At 39.8% G+C, this 26,863-nt stretch overlaps 1 protein-coding gene across 1 annotated transcript in view; it reads right to left on the bottom strand.

Annotated features, from left to right (window-relative positions):
- Window positions 1–26,863, bottom strand: part of LOC140235180 (protocadherin Fat 4-like) — a 109,887-nt gene that overhangs the window by 36,829 nt on the left and 46,195 nt on the right. The window contains exons 2-4 of the mRNA XM_072315216.1: window positions 18,370–18,924; window positions 17,698–17,899; window positions 11,180–12,268 (exon numbers count right to left, since the gene is read on the bottom strand). Coding sequence (XP_072171317.1) covers window positions 11,180–12,268; window positions 17,698–17,899; window positions 18,370–18,924 — 1,846 coding nt within the window. The remainder of the gene's footprint in view (window positions 1–11,179; window positions 12,269–17,697; window positions 17,900–18,369; window positions 18,925–26,863) is intronic.

Below are 26,863 nucleotides of genomic sequence, written 5' to 3'. Positions count from 1 at the left end.
TGCCCTTTGTGCTGTGCGACAGCCGGCACAAAGAGACCAATTTGTGGGCTAGGGAAGAACTTGGACTAAGACTTTCTCAGTCAAGCTTGACAAGTTTAATGACTCCTGCAGCACTGCCTTTTTCTCCTTCTCTTTCTAAAGGATCCTTGTGGACAGGTTTTTATGTCTAGATGAAAAGGTAGAGATGCCGTGATGGACTCTTAATACGCCTTTTGAGGGGCACCGCTACGCTCCTCTAGCTCCATCTCACCCGTGACCTCCAAGCATCGTTATTAGCATCTCATTACCATTAGCATTGCACTTGCTGTGATGGTCCATTCATCACGGGAAGGAAATAACTGCCTCTTCAGATTTGATCAGATTGAAACAACCCTGCTGGCCAAGATTTTCCGCTGACTTTCAAGAACTTCATTCCACTTTAATTCCTTTGTGAAGGGATCCTTACAGTCCCATACCAGTACTGAAAAAAGCTGTTATCTTCCTATGCAGATATTTTCGCGAAAGAGGCGGTCACAGACATGTTTGCCATATGTAGTTTTTGCCATTTGACACCAAGGCTATCAAAAGTGCATGAATGCCTGTCCATTCACGATAATTTGCTTGTCTTTAAATTTGTGGCCAAACAGTGATTCGCAAAATTCATGAAAATTAAGCCATTGTGAAAAAAAGAGCTTCCACAGAACATGCAATTTCATCTAGGAAAATTATTTGCTTGTAAGTCTATAGATTAATGCTCTGTCACTCTTTCCACTCAACTTTTGTATCCCTGGCATGTTTTCCCCCTCATGCCATCCTTCTCAGTATCAAATATAGGATTCCCCAATTCCTCGGGTAGCGTTTCTTTCCCCGTTGGAGCTAATCGGGTTTTTACAAGGAGCTTACAAATCTTTAAATCAGTCTGTTCGGCAAACATGGTTGCTCCATGGTGCGCTTTGTTCGACAAAAGCGGTAAGGATTTGGCCAACAAAGGAAGGCATTCAGTAATTGGGGTGGAGTATTGAGGAAGAAAAAAGCAAGAATGGGGGAAAAGCAGGAAGGTTCTAAGTCTGGTTGAAGGACTTTTTTTCCTCCTTTTCAAATATCTGGTGACTACTTATCAATGAATTGTATAATGTGTTCTGTTTCTCATCCTCTCCGTTTCCCTTGTAACACTGAAAAATGCATTGAATCTTCCAATATTGAGTCAACATTTCAACCATTATTAGCCACGTCCTAAAGACATGCACATAATATGAACAAATGCTATGAACAGGGTGAGAAAGTGTAACAATCTCCTTGTTGAACAGTGGGAAAAAAAAACGCTCAGACTGAAAAAAAAAAATTAAAAGAAACATATTGATCTACACATAACAAAATTTGTATAAATTGCAGAAATGATCATATACAGTGGTACATGCTCTCCTTGTGCAATCTTTGTGCACTGAAAAACACACACATATAAAATAAGCACTTCAACAGGAAACTCTTAAAGAATCCATGAAAAAATTTAGTACTGTCTCTATGTTTGTAAGACATTCTTTTAAGTCTTAGAAGCTCTATAGTGCACTCATATTTTTTTTTTTTTCAAAATTCACGAGACAAACACTGGAGGAGAAGTAACAAGTTCTGTTGTTGTATTTCATGTTTTAACCGTAAGATGTGTTTATACCACAAAGGTCAAAGTCAGGGTGTCCTAATGCACTGTTTTTACAGCTTTTAACCCTTGGAAGAAACAAACCCTTAACATTCATGAAAGATGGGAACTGATCACAAGCATGTAAACCCAAAACTGGTGCCATTTTGCCTCTAATTCAAAGTGGGTCCACTGGAAATTACATGCAAAAGTCTTACATCTTTCTTCACTGTATGCACTTTATCCCGAATATTTTCTCTGACAGCAAATTATGTTTTCTTTTCTTTTTTTCTCTTTTTTGTGTGTTGCAGGAGTGATTTTCTTTTTCTGTGTGTGTGTGTGTGTGTGTGTGTGTGTGTGTGTATGTGTTTGTCCGGGTAAGAACAGAAAAGGGGGAAAGAATTCACCCTTAGATATGAACAGAAACATAAGGCCATTGTTCGCACACTGTGTCAGACCAATCCATCAATGTTGGAGCTAAAAAACAGAAATGGAGAAAGAAAAAGTGTGATGGTACCTAAGGGGATAAGCTGAATCCCCGTGATCTGGTTTGGGGTATTAGCAAATCCACCCAGGAATGTTAATCAGGCGGAGCACATAGCCAAAGGCAGACAACATCCACTTTGTAATCCATACTTCCAACACCAGAAAAAAGTACGGACTGTACTTGATTCAAAAGCTCTGAGGTTTTGTTCTTGGCTCACTTTTATTTTGAAGATCCAGTCTTTACCTTACTATCTCATGACAGTCTTGTACATCTGTCGTAGATTGAGTAACATTTGGATGACCAATGTTGCCGGTGCTTCTCACAATTGTTTGCGCATAAGACACTTTTTTACATGCATAGTGTGTATATACAGTAATCTGGGAATACATTTATTTTTCTGTATCTCCCTCTTTCTTTTACCCATTTACCCCATTGGAGATGATGGTATGCACTCTGTGAAGCAACTTTTCAGGTCATGTGACCACTAAGTTGCTAATTGTGTGAGTAAATCTGTGAGAAGGGTAACTACATGCCTAAAAATCATGTGCAGCTTTGTACGTACAGTATACATCCACTTTCCACAACAGGTTCCAACAACACTATAAGTTCTCATTGTACTGGTCCCACAAGACATTTCGTTTATATCAATCCAAAAGTGAAAATAATGGCATTTTGCTTGCACTACCAAATAAATCATGGGTCACACCTTGACCTCTTTTTTTGGGGGCTACCTCTACCAACCCGAGGCAAAACACCAATTGTTTGTTTTCACAAAGATTCTTAGCATCATATCTAAACAAATTCCTTGTCTTCCTTCAGGCGCTCTATGCTGAGAAGAAAATTCAAATTGTAACATTCAAAATCAGCCATGGACAGAGACGTTTGTATTTACAGCACGTCTTTGCTTGTAGCTTAGTGACTTGCCAAGTTGAAGGCATATTTTCACATATTTCCTGAGAGGCATATAGGCTGGTTTTCATTCCGTGTTCTTAAAAGTGCAAAATCTCAAAACCTCAGTGGATGAATTAGAAAGTACAAGATATACATCCTTTTGACTCTCCCTTCTCAAACACAATATATTTATTTATTGATACTTTTTTGTAATTCAATTTTTGTGTCTACTAGAAACAAACAGTCAATGACTTTGATTATTGTTGCTTTTTCTAAAAATGTGCAGCATATACAGAGTAAAATTGATATGTAGCAAATTAAGTTACCATTATAAGTAACATATATGTAAATACATATGTAAATAGAACAATTGATATAAAATACAACACATTTATGTATGATTTGTTTGCTAGTTTTCACACTGCATTTGCATGTGTGTGTGTGTGTGTGTGTGTGTGTGTGTGTGTGTGTTTGTCCATATCTCCTTTGCATTATTTTGTTTTTGTTGGCATATCTTATAGGGGAATGATAAGTACAATCTCCACGGAGAATTCCGGTAGGAAGAGTTGGGATGGTGTGATGATGATCAATCAACATTTTAGCCAAGTTTTGGGTCATGTGAGCAGAACTATATGGAGCCTTGCTACTAATCCATCAGGCTCGGAAATGAAGGGTGAAAGTGAAAAATAGAATAGCCTGGAGCAACTTGTAGCTTTCATTAATGGGAAATAACACACACTGACCGAGGAATAACTTATATTGCCAAGCGATGATGTATACTGATTTCAATCTTTGTGGTTAACAAGTTACATGTATAAGACATAAGAATCCAATTACCCTGGGTGCGATTCTTTGAAACAAAGAACACCCCCTCTCCATTCCTCAATTTGATAATCTTCTCTGGGCATTTTGAACACCAATTTTACTATTTCACGGATGAGTGGATGTTAAAGGGATTGTACAGTACTGGTTGAGGTAGGGATTCATGTTTTGAACATTCCTAAGTGAGATAATGAAAAGTCTCTTATGAAATATTAAAGAGCATGTAATTTTAAGAAAGATTCAATGTTTATTTGATGAAAATTGGTTTTCAAATGGCTGAGATATCCAAAAAAGTGCTAATAATAAAAGGCGACATGCCACAACTTTATTAGGATCTCTTTGTTTCACCTTGTTTTTGGATATCTCAGCCATTTCAAAACCGATTTTCATCGAATAAACTTTTGATACCCCTTAGAACTACATGCTCTTTGACATCTCATAGAGTGGTTTCTGAATATCTCACAAAACGTTAAAAGCTAAATCTACACCTCAACCAGAACTGTACACCCTTTAATGGCATATTGTACAGGTACTACATTTTGTATTTATACCCTCCTTGACAGTCACATGACAGTATAGCATTGCAAAATACAATGACAGAAAACAAGTCATTGTTTTAGCTCAGGTATGTTCTGCTGTATTACTGTAGAAAAATTAAACCTTGTGCTATTAAGGCAAAGATGTGATGTTACCCTAAGGCAGGTACAATGTACAATGTACATAAACAGTACAGCACTCTATTACTCAACAGCAATTTACTAGTTTGTAAGGTTCAAATCTGCCTCTCCACACCACTCCCCTCCCCCCCCCCCCAAAAAAAGAAAAATTGTACACATAAAGTGTATCTATACTGTAAATGCCTGACATGCAAAGTCCTTAACAGCTTGCATTACAATGTATGTCACTGTCGATGGGTAAATTCCTTTTGAGGTTGATATAATGGAGAATCTTAGATTTCCCTCCATTTATATCTGCTCAAGCACACCAGCCATTCAACTTATGAGGGCAGCTACTCATCACACACACACACACACACACAAATCCAGGCTCTCCAGATCTCAGTTGTACTACCAGTATTAAAGGGGCATTCCAGACAATTTTCATAATTTCACATCATGTAGTACAGAAATCGACAGCTCCATAATATCACCCATAGATTTGTGGAATCTGTTGTGGTCTTTGAGTAGAGAAACCAATACTCTGTAAAGTCTTACACACAAATTACACTGGACAGTGTTGATGGCATAGAGCCTGACATATTTCAGAAATGTACACACTTGTAGCAGTGTAATTCCATTACTATTGTCATATGTGCTCCTATTGAAGTTCACCTGTATGAAATCTATGCATGCCTTCTTCTTTTGTTCTGCTTCCTTGAGCTCCAACTCATGCATTCTACTTTAAATATATCCATGTCATCATCCTTGTTCATTGCAATTTGTTATACATTTTGAAAACATTCTTATTTCTCAAAGCAATCAATACAAATTCTGAAACTCTGTACTCAGTATGACTAATTTATAGTTGTAAAATGTAAATGTCTGAAAATCATCTGGAGGTCTCCTTTAAGCACTATAGCAACATGTTGGAATGCTTGATCAGGCTTGCTCAAGGGGAGTCAGCTGCAGTGTGTTCCAGTGGTATATACCCGGCACCTGTTGCCACATGTTTTCTACACACTACAGAGATTGTCGTGTGTGTCACACTGGAACTTTACTTTTCATGTACACATTCAGACCGTACGTGACGGCCTGTACTCTCAGTTTTGCATGTTTTGTTCTATTCTTTTTCCCCCTGCAATATGACATAAGACCCCGCACCTCTCACCGACACTCGCAGTGTGGCGGCGATCAAGGGCATTTTGCATCTTCACCGCTGCCACCAATAATTCGAAATTTGATTTCTTTGTGCACACCTGCTTGCTATATAACACTAATCTGGAAACTGATGGTTGCATGGCAGGAGAACTTAGCGGCAGGGAAAAATATTTCACATTGTCAGAAAAGGTCAAGTCATAAATGATACTTTAACAGAATGCGCTACGCATCAGCGTAGTGCTGCCTACAGAATCTCAAACACTTTAATGCTTCTCTAAAAGTCTGACATGGATGCAACCATACAAACATATTTTGTGAAATAGTGTAGATCCATTATTCTACTTTTTTTTTCACCAAATTTACCCAAGATGTTGAGGCATGCAATGACAGTTATATAAAACATCACAAATTCATTGTTAAGTTGATTCCATTGGGTTTTCTTTGATATCACAATAAGATAAAAGTTTATTTACAACTGTTTCTTGCAAGGTGCATTATTTTTGATGACTACCTAGAGGCCAAGTTTAGCCCATTCCCTGGTGGACCATTGAATACAAACTAGTTGTTTGTTGGTTCATCGAGTATAACGACATGTAAATGCAGATTCTAATGTGAGTGTGTGTAGGGGGGGGGGGAATATAAAATAAGAACAATTACATTACAGCGAATGAAATAATAAATCCAAACAATTGGATGCTTACACTTCCTATCAAAGAAAGAGTAGATGTTACTGTCAATTCATCATATTCATATGGGAGGAAAGACCTAGATCTACTGTATAAACAGCATTCAGAGATGACTATGCCGATATAAATAATACATCTTTAAATAGTATAACATTTCAAATGCATGACATCATTGTTACATGTGTACCAACAATAGTGTTAGCAAACAGAAAAAAAAGTGTCATGACTTCACTCATTTCCTTCTTTTAGAAATATACAAAGAGGAATTCTCTCTTGCCCAGCTATCCTTAGATATTTTTTTATTGCAACTTCAAATCCTTTGTGATTTAAGACAATATTTGAGAGTTTGAATGGAGAGTTCATTATGGGCATTTGTCCATGTGTACTCCAAACATCCATCACTGCCAAAACAGGCTCTGATAAAAGGCAAAAGATCGAGACTATAGCAGGGTTAGTCTTTGTAAGCATGCTGCTCCCAGTATTCAGGCATTTCCCCGTGTGATTTATTCCATGCTGACCTCATGCAGACTTTGATATTCTCCGTCAGCAGTAGGAATTCAAAGGTACTGCACGTTGACACGATAAATGTTTCAACACCAAACCTCTTAAAGCACTTTTGCAGGGCAGTTAACCGAGAGTGTACACAGAGTGACAGGGAGGTGTAGAACAAGCATTAATTTCTTGAGGACTATGTCCTTACTGAACTTCTTTCTAGAAGTGCTTGATACTTGACCATGAACTCAGTTTTGCTCCCACATGTCAAACCCTGTTTGTGTGTTTTTGTGTTGTTTTATTTCATTGCCTTGCATAAACTGAAAGGGTCATATATTTTTTGTTTCCCCTCACAAATACAACTTACATGTACTTCTGCTAAGCCAAGATAGCCTCTTCCAGATAACTGTTGGGAGTATGATACACGAAATTACTTTAAAGTATTCACACAGTGATTTATTAATATTTGAAATGTGTTTTGAATGTGACGTTCCTGTGTTTACAGATGTTGTTACCTGGGATGTAAATTGAGCCGTGTAGTACTGGAATCTTTGAAAATACACCCTATGTCATGTTCCGTGAAAAGTTCCTGATAAACTTTAACCCATTGATCTTCATGGTGTAGGCCTACATCAAATGTTGCCAGTGTCATATTTTACTTGACATAAGCCTCCTACATTGCTGAAACTATTCATTCAAGACAGCTGCAAAACAAGTATAGGAAAGGAGAGCAATTCCTAAAATGATTATCACCTGACCCCCCCCCCCCAAAAAAAAAAAAAAAAAAAAAAAAAATGCCTGTGCAAAATATCAACTGTGAAACTATCACATTTATAACCAACTTTCACTCGGGGCTAGGATTATAACTTTGAAAACGTAATGTATGTTTATCATTTACACAGCAAAGTGTAATTACAATGAATATAGATGTGAATAATCAAGTTAAGATTCCCAGGGTATCAAATCCTGATACATCTTTGACAATTTTGAAGAGACAACATTTCAGGTAGGTTTTGATGCATAAGCCAGTCACTGACAGGGGCTCCAAACTCATTTTCAGAGATGGAAATGTGAGATTTCCAATAGATTCACAATCAAGATGACATGATATTTTAGTAAATCTCTGAAACAGCTCTGACCCTTCAACTATACCTCTGATTCCCTTATGAAAGTTGAGCCACTGTGGAGACAGAGTGCATTGCTGATGTGTCCACATGTAAAAATGGGCTTTTGAGCTCGAATTTTTCTTTTCTTCTTCTGTGCAAAATTATATTTTGGGGGATCAAGGTTCAACTCAGATGGTCCCCGTGAGGTAGGAAGCCTAGCAACACATGGCTATGCGTGGATTGAGCCAGCACAGACTCCTGTACCCACGGGTCAGGCTAAATTTGATACCACTCCAGGTCACATGTGGGACTAAGGGGGTGCAGGATTTCAGAAAGACAAACATTTATGTAGTCAGCGGTTGGGGGGAAACCAGGAGGTATTCTCCATTCTTATTTCCTGCCAGTTATAGTAACTGCAATCTTTGGGGGGCAAATCAGTGGCGCAACCCAACTCACTGACTTCAAAAAAAAAAAAAAAGAATAAAAATGAAATTGAATTCATCTGTTTCGTTGCCATCATCACTGTTACCTAGTTTAAGGTAATAATAAGTGCCACAACTGACACCGATTGTGCCAGAGGGACACACAAGCTCAATTTTCATAACTTCTCTTTAAGAGAGCATCGCAGTGCATATCAAACTCCCATGATTGCAGTGGGCATCAAATAAATCCAACTTATTGCAGCGATGACAGCGTCAACCAACACAGAATTGAACCCCTGTGAATGTGGTCCTCTCAGCTTGACAGATTTGACACCCTCGAAATATCATATTTAAAGCAGCCATACAGGAGAAGTTAAGCATCCAGCACACAACCAAGTTTGGAAGAATGACATTGATAATTATATTCTGGCAAAACATGCCCAACAAGTATCTAAAAGGGAAATCAAAAAAGATAAGAACAAACCTGCAATTAAGAATAAAGGGAATTGGTTTATTTTATTTTTGTTTTTTGGTTGTTGTTTTTTTTGAGAGAGAGAGAGAGAGAGTGCAGGTACAGAGGTACTTTCTTCTTGATGTCACTCTCCACAAATAAGATTGTATGCTCAGTCCCCATATCATCATGAATGATATTTTATTTATTTTATTTGTTTTGTTTTGTTTTGTTTTTGTTTTTTTTTAATTGGTGTTTGTGGTGATATGGATCAAGCATACAATCTTATTCACAGAGAGTGACAGCATCACTAAGAAGGAAGACCTCTGAATCTGGCATACCTTGACTTATGTACTCCTATTGAGGTTAAAAACTTTGCTATGGGCTTCAAAGGCTGATTCCAAGTCATATTTGAGGTCAAGTCCTTTCTTTTTGAATGTTTTATATGTTTTTAAACAAAAGTTATGAATTGATGGCACTTGAGAGTTGATTATTCAAACATGGTAAATGCATTTGCGACAGTCGGCAATGAGTTGGGTGATTGTAGAGTGAAACACCCGAAACACTCTCTACATTTCGTTCTTCACAGAATGCAACTGGATCTGTAGGCCTGTAGTTGATAAGAAATACATCTTAAAAGATCAAAAAAGATGCAACTGTCATCTTGAACTATGAACTTAGTGTAGCGCAACAAACTCCTGATTAGTTATTTTGTTAGCATTAAATCATACTTCTCTTCAGGTCAATGCACAAATGCTGCTGTGACAATGACGTAAATTTTTTTCATCTCCCCCTTCATGGAGCTGTGAATATTCTAAACATTTACTTCAGCAGCAAAAAACATCCCCCTCCCCCACAAAGAAAAAATAAAAATAAAAAGGACCTGGTATGTAGGAGAACACTACTACAATATGGGAAAAAAAAAAAACCCAAACTGGTTTCTAACAAATGATCAGCCTCGTGACTTTTACTGCAGGATAAAACATGTGCTGGCCTTGCTCATTTCCATTGTCAGGTTCTCCTATAAAGATGTTGAGAGATTTGCTAAATTATCACTTGTCTGTGAAAACTCTGGCCCCAGAGTCGAACGTGACAGGTATGTTGTAAAAACAATGAATTATCATCAATAACTCCACTTGACAGAAATGTACACTTTGTTTGTCTGTTTTGGCGGCAGAACGCAGGATTTTTCTCCTGGAAGTACCGTCTTCCTGCGACCTAATGTAAAAGGGCATATACACAGTAAAATCTTCAGTGTGCCTCGCTGAACTTTTTCATTTTGCTAGCACATGAGTCAAGAAAGTCTTTGTTTAATGCGCAGCCCAAAGAATGCTGAATGGCATTTGTGCATGTATTCAATGTGCAGATGTTGAAGATAAAACATAATCAGATACAAGACATGCAGAAACTGCTCTCATGGTCCTACTTCTTCACATGAATTGGGCTCTGCCCACAGAACCGGTACTGTGCAGACATTAAACACATATTGAAGTTGAAATCATGCTTGCGTAAAATAGTTTCCGTGTTGCAGACAGCATGATAGTATTTTTAGATGCAGTGTTTATCTTAGTGTTGAAAATAATAAATGCAAATGTTAAGACAAAAACAAGAGTAGTATGTGCCACATGATAAATGTCTTTCACACCTCATTGACATGGAATGTGAGAATGGGAACTCCTGCATGAAAGCTATCCCGATAAGCATATCATCTACTCCACACACCCACATTGCTAATGGACCGTTCCACTAGCACACTGATAGCACATTATGCTGGCATAGTCCAATTGTCCGTAGGGGTTTGATCATCATTGGAATGCCTGCCCACTTCAGTTGTGGTTCCATATTGGAGATATCCATCAGTGAACTCATTAGGAGGCGTAGACAAACTTCTATTCCTTGAGATTTAAAGAACCCCCCAAACACCACTAACCCCCGATAACCCGGGTAACATTGCAAAACAATGTGAATGCCAACTCAGAAAATTCCCTTGTGGATCAGATGCTCATCAAAAGGCAATCTAATCAAACTGAGTCACCCCCTTTGAGGAACCTGAGAAATCACCCATGTTGAGCCCTCTCAAGCCTCAGTGGAACAACATTGCACATTGAAAAAATAATAATGGATCCAGAGGTGAAACTAGGGAATTTCTAGACAATTGTTCAATTTTTTTTTTTGTTTTTGTTTTTTTGTTTCCTATTCCCAGAATCTTCAGCATAAAGTCCACGGTGAATTTCCCTCACAGAGCATAATGATTTGAGGTGAACTTAATTTACTTTTTCTATGGCTCACAGATTTTCGTTTGTAACCTTATTCAGATCCAGAACCCAATAGGACAGTGTAGTCGTTACGGAATAGTTGAAACAATTGTATGTGGTATATTAATTTATTCTTACCTGCATCTTGTGCGATGACAATAAGCTCATACTCGGTCTCTGCTTCATAGTCCAACACGTCCGTCACTTCTATGAGTCCAGATGTAGATCCAATGGTGAAGAGTCCATCGTAGTCTGCTAGCAGCCGATAGCTGACAATGCCGTTCGAACCACTGTCGGCATCACTCGTGGAGACTTGGACAACATCGTATGAGGGCAGGTTGTTTTCCATGATGGATGGTGTGTAGGAATCTACAAATATCGGAGAGTTGTCATTGATGTCGACAATGTTGATGGTCACAGTGACCGATGAAACCTGGGTGGAATAGCCCTGGTCCTGAGCTCGGATGATCAAGGAATACGAAGACTGCCTCTCGTAATCGAGAGCAGAGTTGACAGAGATCACGCCAGTGACTTCATCTATGGCAAAATCATTATTGACGTCTCCACTCAGGATGGAGTACCTCACGATGGCATTGAGTCCCTCGTCAGGATCGGTCGCCGCTACTCGCACGAATTCCAAGCCGACTGGCGTGTCCTCGTCAAGAGTGGCATGGTAGGACTGGGGGTCAAAGATGGGTGCGTTGTCATTGACGTCGGTGATGTGCACCGTTATGTTCATCACAGACGACTGCGGTGGGTTGCCCTTATCCGTGGCCTGCACGAGGAGAGTGTACGAGGGTGCTGTCTCCCGGTTCAGAGGCCCCGTCACCCGCAGGTTGCCCTCAACAGTACTGACTGCGAAAGGCACAGATGGAGTAAGAAGTGAGTACTCCACATAGCTGTTCCTCTCCACATCATCATCATCTGCGTACAGTGCCAGGATGATGACATTGGTGCGCGTGTTCTCTGCAACGCTGACCATGTCCTGATTCATGAAGCGCGGGGCGTTGTCGTTGATGTCCGTCACGATGATGGACACTTGGGCCGTGCTGGATCTCCTGCTGGCCTGGTCAGGCGTTTTGTCCACAGCCATTACCTGGAGGTTGTAGAAGGACTCAGATTCTCGATCCAGAGCCTTGGCGGTAGCAACCGTTCCGTTGTCGTATACCATGAATCGTGCAGAGGGGTCGCCAGATGCAATGATGAACTCTAGTTCTCCATTGACACCTGTCCAATGAAAAAGAAAGGGAAAAAAAATCAAAACATGAATATTCCAAAAAGTTAAAACATAATATGATGAACTGAAGTAATTTTGAAAGAGGCCTTAATGATCAGAAAAGCAGTGCACTTCTTCTTCCACACATTTGAAAAACAAAAAGGACATCAATTGCAATTCTATTCCAACAGGATATCTAATACCAAGGGGTTCTACTGCACAAGGCTTTGCTGTCTTGTTAGTAGCCAAACCAGGAGGTAGAAACACAATTTTGAGGACAAGTTGACCATTATATCAACACCATATGTGTACAGTTTTTGTAGTTCATGCACTGACCTCTATTCCCTCACTAGGGCATTGGTCCATCTTTCCCAATGCAGGCCTACTCACCAAGTGGAGGAGAGTTTTCTCTGTTTCAGCAATGTCCTATCCTACACTTACCTCTACATCTGAGATGTAAAGATAAGATTTTTCATGTCAGAGAGCTTTTCAAGGTATCCTGCCTCACTTGCTACCCTAAATGCCCCATCAGCTATGCCCTACGGGTGACTGAGGCATAATACACCTATCAGAGGGGGTGGGGGATTCTTCTGTACTGTATCGCAGATGGTTTGTTTGCAGCATATATTACTATCATGCTTACTATTTCATACTTCTCCTGAAAAATCTGAACCGATCACTTTAATTATTATTCATTTTTGCTGTAGATTTATTTTGTTGTTGTTGTTGTAAAGTAATGACAGGTCATCTTTGACATCATAAAAGCCATGAGTATATGGAAGAGCTTGGCATACAGAATGGGCACCAGAATGATCTTATAATAAAGAGACTCTGCATTCCATTGGAATTGTTCTTTTTCTGTTTTGAAATTTTGCAATATTCAGCAAGTTTTGGGCAGATCTTGACAATATCAAACCAATGAAAAGCCTTGATATTCTGTCACAATGCAGCTAATATCTTTCAGTTGTGTGCACTAAACTCTGGACATTCTGAGGAATTATGCCGGCCTGCTGGTGCTACAATCTCTTTACCCTCTTCTTCCCCCTTGTCGTAATGCAGTCCATCTGAACTTGACAAAACTGAAAACACCAAGATTCTTCACTTATGCCAATCAATGAAACAAGGTGTTCCTCAGGGAGGACTGGTCATGGAGACCCACTGTCATCGACACTGGCACCCCCTAATCCTCTGGCAAAATGCAATCGCCTGCTCCGGAAAGCTCAGAAACAAATTACCATCAAAACTACCCCAGGCAGAGAGAGCAACGATCAGTGGGTTTTGCTGGATGCACATTGGTTCGAAGTTGGTACTTGGTTGATGCAGTTGCTGTGGAGATTTCAAACTATATGGATTACCCGCATGCCACACGGAGCCTAAACCAATACCACTCCTTTCTGCAAAGCTATTATCCATCTAATGTGTCACATAGCTCTGACAGGAAATGACTGCATTCTATGATAAAATTATTCTTTTTTTTTCCTTGTTACATTCTGACAAACACTGATATTGATATGCCATGGCAATATTTTTTCACATAAACCTCCAAGAGGAAAAGTGCTTTAAAGCATAAATTGTGTACTGGAGAGAAAATCTGGAAATAGTGGTGAAGTCACAACCAGTGCTAACTCACAGAGGATAAGTACCACATTATTATAAGCGCACGACAGAGATGGATACACAAACAACTGTATATGTCGTTTGAAATGGTGCTATTATGAAGCAGATATAGCATCACAGGCACTCAGGATAATTAAAACTTGAAGGTAAAAAGACAATATGCTACCAAGGCCAAAAACCTTCAACAACATTTGATGTCGTGCCAGTCCTTGAATTCAACGTTAATCTCCGGCCTGAATGGCGATTCTGTGCTCTTCAAGGACGATCCATTCACCTGTGTCTCCTCCCGTGATGAGGCATCAAGGTGTTGTCGCAGGTGTCTGTCTGCCAAGTCTTACCAACAGAGATTTATGGCAGCATTCCTCAATTCAGATATTTGTCATCTTTCAACTTGGATACATTCACCACGTGTGTGACAACCGATTCATCCCAGTACCCAAAGGCAGGGTGTAGAGGGAGCAAAACAGCAATCTCATCAATGAAACATCCTGTCACATTAGACAAAGCACAATTAAAGGTTGTAAAGAGCAGGATATCATACTTCACTTATTCTTTGAGAGGAATGCACCACTGCTCACGGGGCATCTTGCACTTTCAGGTTGTGAAAAGGACGGGATAAAATTTTAAATCTACTGGAACAGAATCCTTGGCCTTCATGAAAGCTGAGTTGCCCCACTTCAGCTCTCCTCTGGAAAACCAAAAACAACAACATTTCTTTGCACGCCATGCAACTGAAATAAAAATATGGCCAGCATTCTCACATTATTGTGTTTCCTGTGAGCGGTGAGAATATGATTGATGAGCGCAAATCTCACTATAGCCATTGCTACTTGGAGAGTTATGGCTGGCTTATCACTGTCATGCGTCCATCAACACATAGCATTATTTGTGAGGAGTCTGCATGATAAATTGGTTTTGAATTCTGCTCACACATAATGAGCTTGTGAAAGAGAGGTAGAGGGAAGGAGAAAAAAAATGCACTGTCAGAGGTAGCAGGCTTGCTATGGTATGGGTACAATGGACCTATGAAATATGATTTCAAAAACGAGATGGCTTTGTGTGTTATTTCCTTCGGGGCAATCACTTTGAACAATGACAGAATCGTCCCATACATGCAAAGGTGATATGTGCACCTGTAGGATAGGGTCTTCATATTTTTCCTGTATTCCATGCATCTAAACACTGCTCATGTCGTAGGGACAATAACACAGCAGCAGATCTTATCTTGCTCTGAGCCTTGCTGTACAGAAGATGCATGAGTTGCATATAATGATTACAGTGAATGGTGCTTTTCAGTGACAAAAGAATGTGCCGGGCTTACAAATATGGCTGTTCATTCGTCTGCATCTTCACACCTGATTTCCATCGATCAAAAATTGAATAAATCTGAAAACAAACAATACATTCCATGTTACACCATCTTGCACATATTTTCTTTATTTTTCACTGAATGGAAAAAAGGCATTCCTTCATTAAGTACGTATGTATGTTGCTGTTCCACAATCGGCTAGTGACATCTCTGTGTCACAAATTCCCAAAGAATATTACTTTCATATAACCTGTCCTTGTGCTTTTAATGGAAACAATAATATTGGTTTCAGCCACATCAGAGGGTCAACTGAAATCTAAGGGGGGGGGGGGAATTTTATGTATGCACAGAAACAATTGTAAAACGGTCTTGCAATGAGAGACCATCACGCAAGCTGGGCATATGTGGTTGAAATAAACCCACTCTTGAAACTCCATCTCTCATGTGTCGACGTGTGTGTGTGTCTGTCGCTTGCACTTATCACTTGCTTCTAATTGTAGGAGCAGTACATACACTGAGGTAATGCTGTCATCACCTCACAGCTCTCTCATTGCTTTGTATTCCAAGAACTCATGATAATCATGCTTTTCTGATAATCTATCAACCTTCAACACCTTCACCCTACAATGCAATGAAAACATCACCTCATCTGATAAGCATGTATGTGGTTTGGACTAATATCATTTACTTTCATAAACAAATGAAAGTTAGCCTCATTACTTCCATATCCAATGTCTGAGTTGACGTTACTTCCACCCCTTTGCTTGATTTGACTTCATCTATAAAGCCAGCGTGATTATGGAATGTAATTGTACAGCTGGTAAATCAACTGATGGAAATGTGTGTTTGGGTCTGGGCAGTCAAAATTCTTGGTGTGTTTGTTGCCCTCATTTTCCTTAAAATGGAGAGAGGGAATGCGAGAAATTGATACACGCAATTTGAGACTATACTTGCGATATAATACATCCTAGCCTAAATGTGTGAGCTCTAAATCCACTCAGCTAAGCGGGTGCATCAATCATGCTTAGTTTGCAGTATTTACACATTGAGACAAATTTCAGACCCTCTATTGTGAGGTCAAGGTGTCCTACCAAAACCGGGAGACACATTTTTTGAAGTCCAGCCCAGCCCTACAGGTGGGATAGTCTGTAGGAGAGCCGAAACTCTGAAAGCAATGGAAAAAGAGGTCAGTTTCAAGTTAGATGTGTGTTCCTCTTCATCCCCCTCCCACGAAACCGGCAATATGTCCGCCAGATTACGAGGGGAGGAGTTTACAAAGAGACCCTCAGTTTCTGAACTTTCCTCCTTGATCCAATCTCTGGTTCAGACTTGCGGCTCGCGGCCGATGAAAAGGTGGATCAGCAACGCTCAAAGGTATGCAGGGGGAAAACCTCCTTTTTAGTTTTCTTGAGGAACGCTGGACTTCAGTCCATGGATGATTAGGAATGGGTGTGTGGTTGGACTCAGTAAGGGGTACGTTGGTGAGATCGGTGAAGATTAAGGGAACATTTTTTATTTAGAGCAGTGGAAAGACCCTAAAGCAACTCATGAGTGACTTGCCAAGTGAAATGGACTACAAGACTGAAGAATTTCTAAACAATGTCGAGGAACCATTACAGACAGCACTTTTGGAAGTGAGAATTCAACCTTCACTAGAACCTTTAACCTGAAAGTGTGGATCTCAAAAGTTCATACCTTTGATGCTATTTTGTTTTTCCACCAGCAAACTTAGATATTGGAAAAATCCCATGCAGTGCTGTAAGTATCACTTCTGTATGCTATGTGCTTTTCACTGAGTAAAAAAAACAACCAAAAACAACAACAAAATTTCCCTGCACAATTACATTTTAAGATTCTACGTGTGCATGCTCTGTTAATCTACTGTAAAAGTGGATATTTTCGCACGACTAATTTTTCGTGCTCAGCGGGGTTATAAGAGTTTCCCCTGTTTTTAATTCCACGGAAATAAGACATGAACTACTGGAACCTATGGCAAGCAAAAATTTTCGCGTGCTTTTATTTTCGCACTTGTTCCTGCTTGCGCGAAATGCACGAAAATTTCCACTTTTACAGTATATCGAGAATTTGTAAACCATACATTAAATGACCCATTGAAAATTAGCTCAGTATAATTCACATTTGGCAGCACAGTAAATATGAAATCAGTGGTAATTTACAATTCAGCCACTTGCCACATTAATTCCATCATCTTTGCTACCTCCCCTGAACCTTATTCCTGCAATCATCCATTAAGGTAGCAGGTTTTCTCTTGCTAAGCTGCTATCAATTATTCTGAGTTTCCAGCAGCATTTTATGGCAAAACCAACAACTAATCTAAGCTAAACGGACAGTTTTGCTAAAATGCACCACCATTCTCATCTCTCTCTCTCTCTCTCTACCAGTATGAAAACAACATGGGCAGACATCACAATCACATGCCATGCACATTGTTTTGTTTTGTTTTGTTTTGTTTTGTTTTTTTTTTTGGGGGGGGGGTGGGAATTATTATGTTACCTGAGTCGAGATCTGTGGCAGACAGGGTGGCAACCGATGTTCCCACGGCAACATTTTCAGGAACCTCCTCACTGTACAAGGTAGGATCAAAGACTGGATCATTGTCGTTGACATCATCGACGTTGATGTAGACCGATGTGGTGGAACTGCGTGGTGGGTTGCCATTGTCGGAGGCCATGACATTCAGAAAATAGTGCTGCTTCTGTAACATTTGAGAGGAAAAAGCGGTGAGATGGGATAATCAGTATTTTCTTCAGTGCTAACATAGTATCTTTACTCCTCTTGGTATCTTAACCCGTTGAAGAAGAGTCCGGAGAATATTCGGACAGGTATCTATGGAAATGCGTATTATAGCAAAATCTGTCCGTCCTCAATGGGTTAATCTTTATCATTATCACTGAGTAAATATTACACACTGCAAAAATGCCTAGCATTCACATAGCTATGTCCTGACCTGTCCTGACCTTCTACAAATCATTTCAATTCACAATATCCATATACATTTCATACCATTAAAAATTCAATGTTTTACTGTTGGGTATACATCTACCATAGCAGGTCAAGAATACTATGAGCATATTATGTACGCCTACATTTCTGCATCTGTGTACCACATGTATACTCATCAACGTCATAAGGAAAATCTTGTTCATTCTTAACTCAATGAATTACCGATTCATAGTCCAGGGTTTGTAGAAGCCTGATGGCTCCGGTGCTTGAATCAAGGAAGAAGACATCCTCTCCTGGTGCTCCTTCCGCCACCACAGAATACACCACCTCACCATTTGGGCCAGCATCTGGATCTGTTGCCACGACGACACCAACATCTTCCCCAATCATAGCATCCTCGGGGACCAGGAAGGAATAGGCACTAGTTGAGAATTCGGGATCGTTGTCATTTTCATCGAGGACATGGATGTTGACGGTTGCCGTGGAGCTCTGGGTGCCATCCGATGCCAGGATGATGAGCTGGTAAAGGGCAGAGGACTCTCGGTTGACCACACCCTTGGTGCGAATCTCACCATTGGTAGCATCCAGGGAGAAGAAGCTGCTCGCTCCTGCAGTGATGTTGTAGGAGATGATGGAGTGGCTGCCTATATCTGCATCTGTGGCGGTAACCGTGGTAACTAGCGAGTTTGTGGGTGAATTCTCGGTGATGGAGACATTGTAGGGCGCTTCATTGAAGACTGGCGCATTGTCGTTTTCATCAATGACTGTGATGGTGATCTAGGAATAGATAAAGAAAAGAAAGCAACAAAATGATTACAATTTTGTTCAAAAAGACAAACATAGTAAACCGAAGAATGTTACAATTGACACTCATAAAATGGCGACCTCACACGGTGAAAGATGGAGTTTCACGGTTACACAGACAAGGAGAAACAAGGTGTCTGTTAACTTATGAAGTTATATAGGATTTCATGCCCCAAATATCATTCCATATCTGGGAAAAAACAAATCCCTGAGCAGCCGATTCTACCTGCCCCCCTTCCCTGCCTATTTAACAAGAATGAGTTCCCGTCCTTCACATTATAACCCCCAACAGCACAGCCTTCATGTCCGTGTTCGATTACATGGGACTGCTCCTACTCCAGGAGGTGAAAATAATCTACGGTACAAAGCAATAGTAAAACAGCCACGGTTAAGCCGCGTCCCATTCGTCAACACTGAATTGGGAGTGAGGGGGTTAACGTGTCCCTGACTAACTGCATATTTCTCACATCCATCAGTCACCACCTGCGTGATCCCATATCCAGGGGTTCAGTGGCAGAAGGGATGATGTGGGAACATGTTCTCGCTAACACAACATGTATAGCCTTTCAATCATAACATTTCCATTTGCTGTTGCAACCGGCCGCTAGCCTACGAAAAAACATGAGAAAAAAAAAATTGGTCAAGTCGTTGACTTTCGCAGACTGTTTCTGAAGAAAATAGAACAGTGAGGGCTGCATGCCACTGCATCTGCATCACCCCCTGTAACCACGGCAACCAACATCTATCAAAACACACTTCATAATCCCCAGCTTCATCCATATGACGTACAACTCACCAGTCTCAAATGTTGCACTAGTAGACCAGGTATTTCATTCAATCGACACCTATCCACTTTATTGTCTTTTCACTCTCTGTGGTTCCTTCCCCCTCTCTCTCTCCCTCTTTCTCTCTTTCTTTTTCTCTTTCTTCCCAAACAGCCCAATCAGACATACTCTATGGAAGATGAAATCATCCTGAATGACCGAAATAGGAAGCACAAGGCATGTTGTGACAAACGTTCCTGCGGCTAACAACTGAAAAGTTCATCTTGGTTCTTGGGCATTCTGCTGGGCCAGTGACACCACTATTGGGGTCTCTCCTTGTGTTTTGACACATGGAAAGAATGTGGACAAATCCCTAATCAGACCATCAAGCATGCCTGAAAGTGCATGACTAGTTCATCGTTTAAAATAGTCCTTTCATGTAATATATTACAATTATACATAGTTCATACAAGATTGACAAGTTGTGCTCTTTTTAGAACACAACATGGCATACAATCAACTTGTTTGTAGCACTGTGTTACATTTGAAAAGGCTACATTCAATTACTTCTTTGCAGAGTTATACAGTAAATTTCTGCAATGATATACATTTCTACCTACTCATGGCCTGTTCATGAAAGCACATGTTTCAAAGAAGATTTCCATATGGTACATATTCCTCCTTCACCCACTTCCCAAAAAAGAGATGACAACTGATTTATAGAATGCCCTTTATCAATTACAGCAGTTGTGTGGGTATGTACTTTCTGTTTACCAAAAAAAAAAAACAAACAAAACAAACAAACCCAAAACCATTATTCAAATCAATGTAAGATTAGTGTCATTACTTCTAATTATGGGTCAATGATTATTATTTTTCAATCACAGACCACTGAAATTCTCTAGGATTCAGCAATTTCAATTGATTACAGGAGTTGAGCAGTGAAATAATGATTTGCATAACCCATGATGACTTGTCTGTATACACAATGCTAGAGTATTTTTAACTGTGGTCCTGAGGAAGAATTCTCTCAGTCTTTCATCTCAACCCTCTGGCCCTTTCCTTCTTCCTTGTAAAGAGCACACAAAGGCCCACAAGGAAATAGTAGTCAGTGTCTTACTAATCCTGACAAATCCTGTCAGATGCTTTCGCTGGAAAATACAAATAGCAAATACCACAGGAGAAACTGCTACCAGTGGCTAACTAGGCACTTATCCCACCATTTTCCATGTCCATCCAGTACCACATCTTAATCATCTTAGCAGGTGCCTCAGTTGTAAGGCAGCCTTTCAGTAAAAAAAAAAAAGAAGAACAAATCTCTACCACACTGTCTTTGCATTCTTTGCCGTGTCTCTTGAAAAGATCATAGACAATAGGATTAATAGCCTCAAATATGTAGGTGGAGGCATCTTGCCACAAGACAAAATGGCAAAATCTTGCACGCTTTGAAATGGTAATTACCTCTCTACTTAGTCTCCATTGTCTACACGGTTTACATAAAAGGTAAGCTCGCCTAAGCATGCGGAAGCGGCGAAGCAGAAGAGAGCTGATGGGCACAAGACCAACTCTCAAGGAAAAGTAGCTGGTGGGAGCAATGGTAATTCTTCGGGCTTACTGCACTTGTACATGTACCTGCTTTTATTGTTCAGACCCAAGTCAACAGATTACAGGGGACTTTATGTCAGAGAAGCCTTAGAGTTTTCCACAAGGTTTGCAGATGCTTTAGAATGAGATGCACTCCGGAAGACATTCTCCCAGTCAATCAAGCCTACATCCTGGCTCGTGATACTCTTTAATCTTGAGCACTTCAACCGCTTTTCCATTTTCCCCCACAGCTCATCCTCATCAGTCAACACTCTCCTTCAACACATTTTTTTTTTTTTTTTACACTGCAGACGATGAACCCAAAGCACAGAGAAAAGACTGACAGTTTACAGCCACATGTTGGAGACAGACTTAGAAAAAAAAATAAAAGCTCGCTTTTAATCTCCTTAACATTCCAAAGATATCACATATATGACGCCTCCAATCTGAGCACTGAACTATTCATTTCTTTTTTTCCTCTGCCAACCATAGCTCACTATTCTCTATCAATGACTCACCAAGGCAATGAAAATTGTATTCCAAGCCAACATCACCTATTTGCAGTCTTGTTACTTATTACCTTACATATGTAGTGAAATGTCAACATAAATTTCTTATCAACCATATATATCTGCAAGTTGTCCACTGGTTGAGCCGAATTCTGCGGGCTGGTTCATTAGGCCTCAGAGCAGGGGCTCCCTCTCATGGAAATGACATGCGAAAACAAACTCTACCCCATGCAATAACCAGCACTCAGCATGACTTCTGCCATGTAGCCACACTATTAACTGAACATTCCGATATCAGACAGGGCCCCCGTATCTTGAACAAAACAGCAGATTGCGGAATATTGGGTAACCAGCAAATGCATTCATTCTATTGAAGCTGTCTACTGTATCAGGACTGAGGTGAACAGAGTGCCATGATCGGTTACATTATAATATCTCAAGGCAAACTGATGCTATACGCAGCGTATATTGATGTTATCTGTAATAGTTATCATGACAGGTAAACAACATGTGAAATTTCACATACTTTGACTTGACCCATTTTCACAGCTTGTATAAAAATGAATAAATAAAAAAAATAAACTGAAATACTTGGGCGTTCTCATCACAAACAAAAGCATTTTATCCCCTGCAGAAAGCCACTACATGTTCACAACATATCATATTCGATTGCATTTATCTCGGGTGTGCTGTACATCACATTTTATGACACAATACTGGGTGTAAATTACATGCTCATATATTTTGATGCCACCAGAAAAATGCAAAAAACAGGACATAAACCATTCAAAAATGGGTCTAGGTCGCAAACTATTAACACGTAAAATAGGCAAGTTCTGTCGTCACTTCAAGCGAAACATTTCATGTCCCATGTCCTGTTGTCACTTGATGAGAAACATTTCATGTCCTGAGCTGTTTACATTGTAACATTGTGAGGCATACGTGACCGTGAGCAACCCCTTCAAAAAGCCCTGGGTTCAAGGCGATCTCAGTCTACATGTGGGTGAGGTAATCGAAAGTGAGGACGAGTAGTAACTCACTGAAATTTGTAGTTTTGTTTGTTGGTGCTGTTTATTTACTGTGATACCACAAATTTTATCAGAAATCCGCCTGACTGCCTCACTCATCAATAGGCAATGAAATTTTACTGACTACGTGTTGGGACTAGTGACTGCCAGTGAAAAAATCAGTTCACTGATCTATCTAGCTAACATAGAAAAATAGTTCAGGTGCGATCAACTTGTAAAATTCTTGATTCTACTTGAACAACCCCTACAATTTCAAATCCTAAATACAGGATCATTCTAAATATTTTGAGGAACGCTTGAAAATTAAGCAGGCATACCAGTACCACCAATGATATCACTTCACAGTCTATCAAATCTATTATTATTTTTTTCTAAAGAAATGAATAATCACAATGCTGCAAACAAACATACCATTTTTGCAAAAGTGCTGAAATACAACATACTGGTAGTTTATTTTCCTGTGTAGATTATTGAGCAGTCAAACTTTAAAAAGACAGATATGAGTCATTGGGAAAAAGAGGAAAATTCTAAGAAGAGAGACAGAAACACAACAAAAAGAATCTAAATGTTGAAGAGGTACATTTTGGTAGGAGACTGGACGAGGGCTGCCACATACACCTCTTGTAAAAGACTCCTTTGTAAAATTGCACTTCAAATAGGACAGACAAAACTCTTTTACGGAGTGTTCAAGTGAGTAATCTGGATTTCCATGGTCTTCATGTGGGTTTATCATCATTATGTTCCTCCGAGAAAACCTTGAAAGATACACTAGCTACGGGATTTCTCATTCTTTTCCACTCTCTCTGGCCAGAGTTGAAAACAAAAGGATTCTTACATAACTGCTATGCACTGCCACCACAGCGCACTAATCACTGCCCTAAGGGGGTCCGCCAAGACCCCCAACTGAAACTCCAGTGGGAAGGGGCTGGTCCCCCATTAGTCTTCAGAAAACAGACTACCGGTATCTCCAGATATGTTTTGCACAGAAGAACACAATTCAGATTGAGCACAACTACACTGTATGTGCAAGTGGCATGTATTGATCCTAACTGTCGCTTCACACTCGACCATCACTGTACACTCCCAAATCAGGATATTCTATACAGAAATGCTATCAGAGCAAAAAAACATCTGACATACAGCCTGTAATGAATCTAGTAATGAATCAGTTCCACACTGAGCCATGTGAATCACCAATAACACCAACTCAGCCACCCAAAGAATAGGTTCTATTCATGCTGAGCTCTTTTCATTCTTTTTTTTGAGAAGCTCATTTTATTACCATTAAAATTTCAGACCACCAATGTATGTAGTAATGTACTCTACATTCTTCATGTGAATTTTCATTTCCTGATTGCTTGATTAAAAATGCATGAGCCAGCTATGCCATGATGACAACACTGCTACAAATTATATGCCATTCCCTTTATTTTGAAGATGTCTAACACATGAAATCCCTGTCATTTGAAGTATAAACTTACCCATTTTGAATAAACAATCAAACATGATATTCCTTGATCTGTTTGTGATGAACAATGCTCATTACCTTTCAGATGTTTCAATATGAGTTTTATTGTAAAATCAACACTAAAAACAATCAATCAAGATGAAAAATTGGAGGTGGGAGTCTAGTAAAATCAGAACAGAGTTTCCAAGATTGAAAGAAATCAGTTCTTCTTCCATGGTTTCTGGTATCAAAGTACGACCAACTATTTCATTTGCTTCTAAATTTGTCTGAGATTGCCTGCCTGCACTACATAAAACCTCGCCAATTTGCTGAATTTAACTGCAGTGGATGCCTTTCTGAAATGTCAAATCAAGAGTTTTGACAAAATAAGTAAGAAAAGAAGTTGTTAGCAGGGTTTTCACCTTCCTCCAGTTCAGACATTCATTGGAAACATAAAGCTGGCCAGGAAGAGATTGAGCCCCATAAGAAACATAGTTCTGATAGAAGGTACGATACAGCATTAGCACTGATAAGGAATCTTTGCTTCAATTAAATTTGAAACTAGTCGTTAGAGAAACCACAGCCTATTGGTGTTGATCAATAATAACTAAGGGGAAAATTGAACCCAGTCTTCACAGGGCTGGAGAAAAAGCTGGAATGAATAACGATTATCATCTGGAGGTATGGTGCTGTACATATAGGCAAAGGGTTGGATCCCAAGTCCGACAAACGAGCAGGTCGCCTGCCTGGGGTATAATATTGTCCCTGTAGGTGCCAGGCAACTTGACAAATGAGGCTACTTTGTACGGCTTTTGCGCCTCAACCCAACCTTTGATCTGTCTTGGAGGTGTTGTAAATACTGCACAGAAGTCAGGTTTTGTCCTCCAGATCCCAGGAGAAATTTGGCAACAACCTGAGCACAATTGGGCCTTATTTTCCCTACCATGTATGATGCTGTCAGATGGGATGAGACAAGTTGGTACGGGTACAAGCTCACAACGGGAGGGGGGAGGAATCAATGACTGAGATTCCCTTGAGCACAATAGGATGCTACCTACAATTTTGTCTTTTTATTCTTTATTTTTGTACTCCCAAAAATATTAACAACACTAGGGCATTCTTCGAGAGATTGCCAGGGCTTTGTCCAGTCCTGTCGAGAAGGGAGAGAGATGGGCTGTATTCAAGGAGGATGCCCTTCCCCAAGTTTGGGAGAAGAGAAAGTAATCATGGGGCTGGAGTCCCGCTCCAGTGAGGCTTCACTCATTTACATGAGAATAGATGAAACCTGTGCCATCCCCTATACAACCAGCCTGATTTTTACCTCTCCCTCCCTACACAATCCTTTTGACATATAGATGCAGAGAATTATTGTATACATGAAAATAGCGATATTGTGGGCTAACGGCAAAAAAAAACCCAAAACAGAAAAAAAAAAAACCAAAGGTAATAATTTTAAAATAAAACATTAGAACAGGTGCGAGTTTCTTCACAAAGTGAAGAAACTCGCATCTGAACCTTCACCCCTCTGAATAATGTCTTTCTTTCAAAACATACATTGTAAGAATATTTTGTAAAAATCTGGATATAGAACAGAAAACATAAAAGTCAACAATTTTTAAACCAAGAACAGGGCTTATAAAATACAGTATAACAACTCCAGCACAGGGTCAAGGAACATGTGAAAAAGAAAATGCAAGAGATGGCACACACACAAAATCACATGTAAAACCAACTACGATAATAAATGATACATGACAGAAGGAGAAAGTCGAGGAAGTTTGATGTACGAAACTAGCTCTATCTGACTGGATACTATTTTCTTCGCCTAAAAACCTTCGGCAAATGAGAAACCAAATGAGGAGACACTGTCCCTCCCTGTTTGCCCTGGGAGAGGGGAACATCTAATCCCAAATTCTATACATCCTCTCCAGAAGGGGAACAATGGGGATGGTGGGCATGCTCCACAAAAGGCAGGCAAATAAACAGAAAGTCTGGAACCAGGTTACTAATCTATAAACAGTGGCTACCAGCCTCTACTTTACCACTGGTAGTCTTCATACAAGTTGACAGCTTGTGACAATAAGGATATACTGATCAATATTTTCATACAATACTTTCTGAATTTTAGTTCAATGACTTTAACACATAGTTGCATTATAATCATTCACTAGCCTTAGGCCTCTGCTCATTTTTCAAGCACCAGATAGGTTGTTGAACTACTCATAACTATTGCCGCTGACTGAATTAAGACTATTTTCATGCCTCTATATTTGAAAGTAGAAAGTAACCTTACAGAAATTAAAAAGAAGGAAAGACTGCAAAAGAATGCACCTGCCATAAAAAGACTCAATTCAAACAACTTCTGACATCACTCCCTGAAAGAGATTACAGCATCCTGCACGAACTTCTGGTCTCAAACAACTTACAAATTTTGGAACATCCCTAGAAATATTTCAGTGATTTGCGTCACATACTGCACTAACATAAACATGACACCAACATTTCAAGAGAGACTGTACTAATCAGCACATTCCATGTTGGCTGTTATTCGATTTTAGTTACTCAATCAACAAATTATTC

Source organism: Diadema setosum, chromosome 11 (assembly GCF_964275005.1).
Source record: "Diadema setosum chromosome 11, eeDiaSeto1, whole genome shotgun sequence".
NCBI classification, from domain to species: domain Eukaryota; kingdom Metazoa; phylum Echinodermata; class Echinoidea; order Diadematoida; family Diadematidae; genus Diadema; species Diadema setosum.
This window is presented reverse-complemented; position numbering and strand designations above follow the sequence as displayed.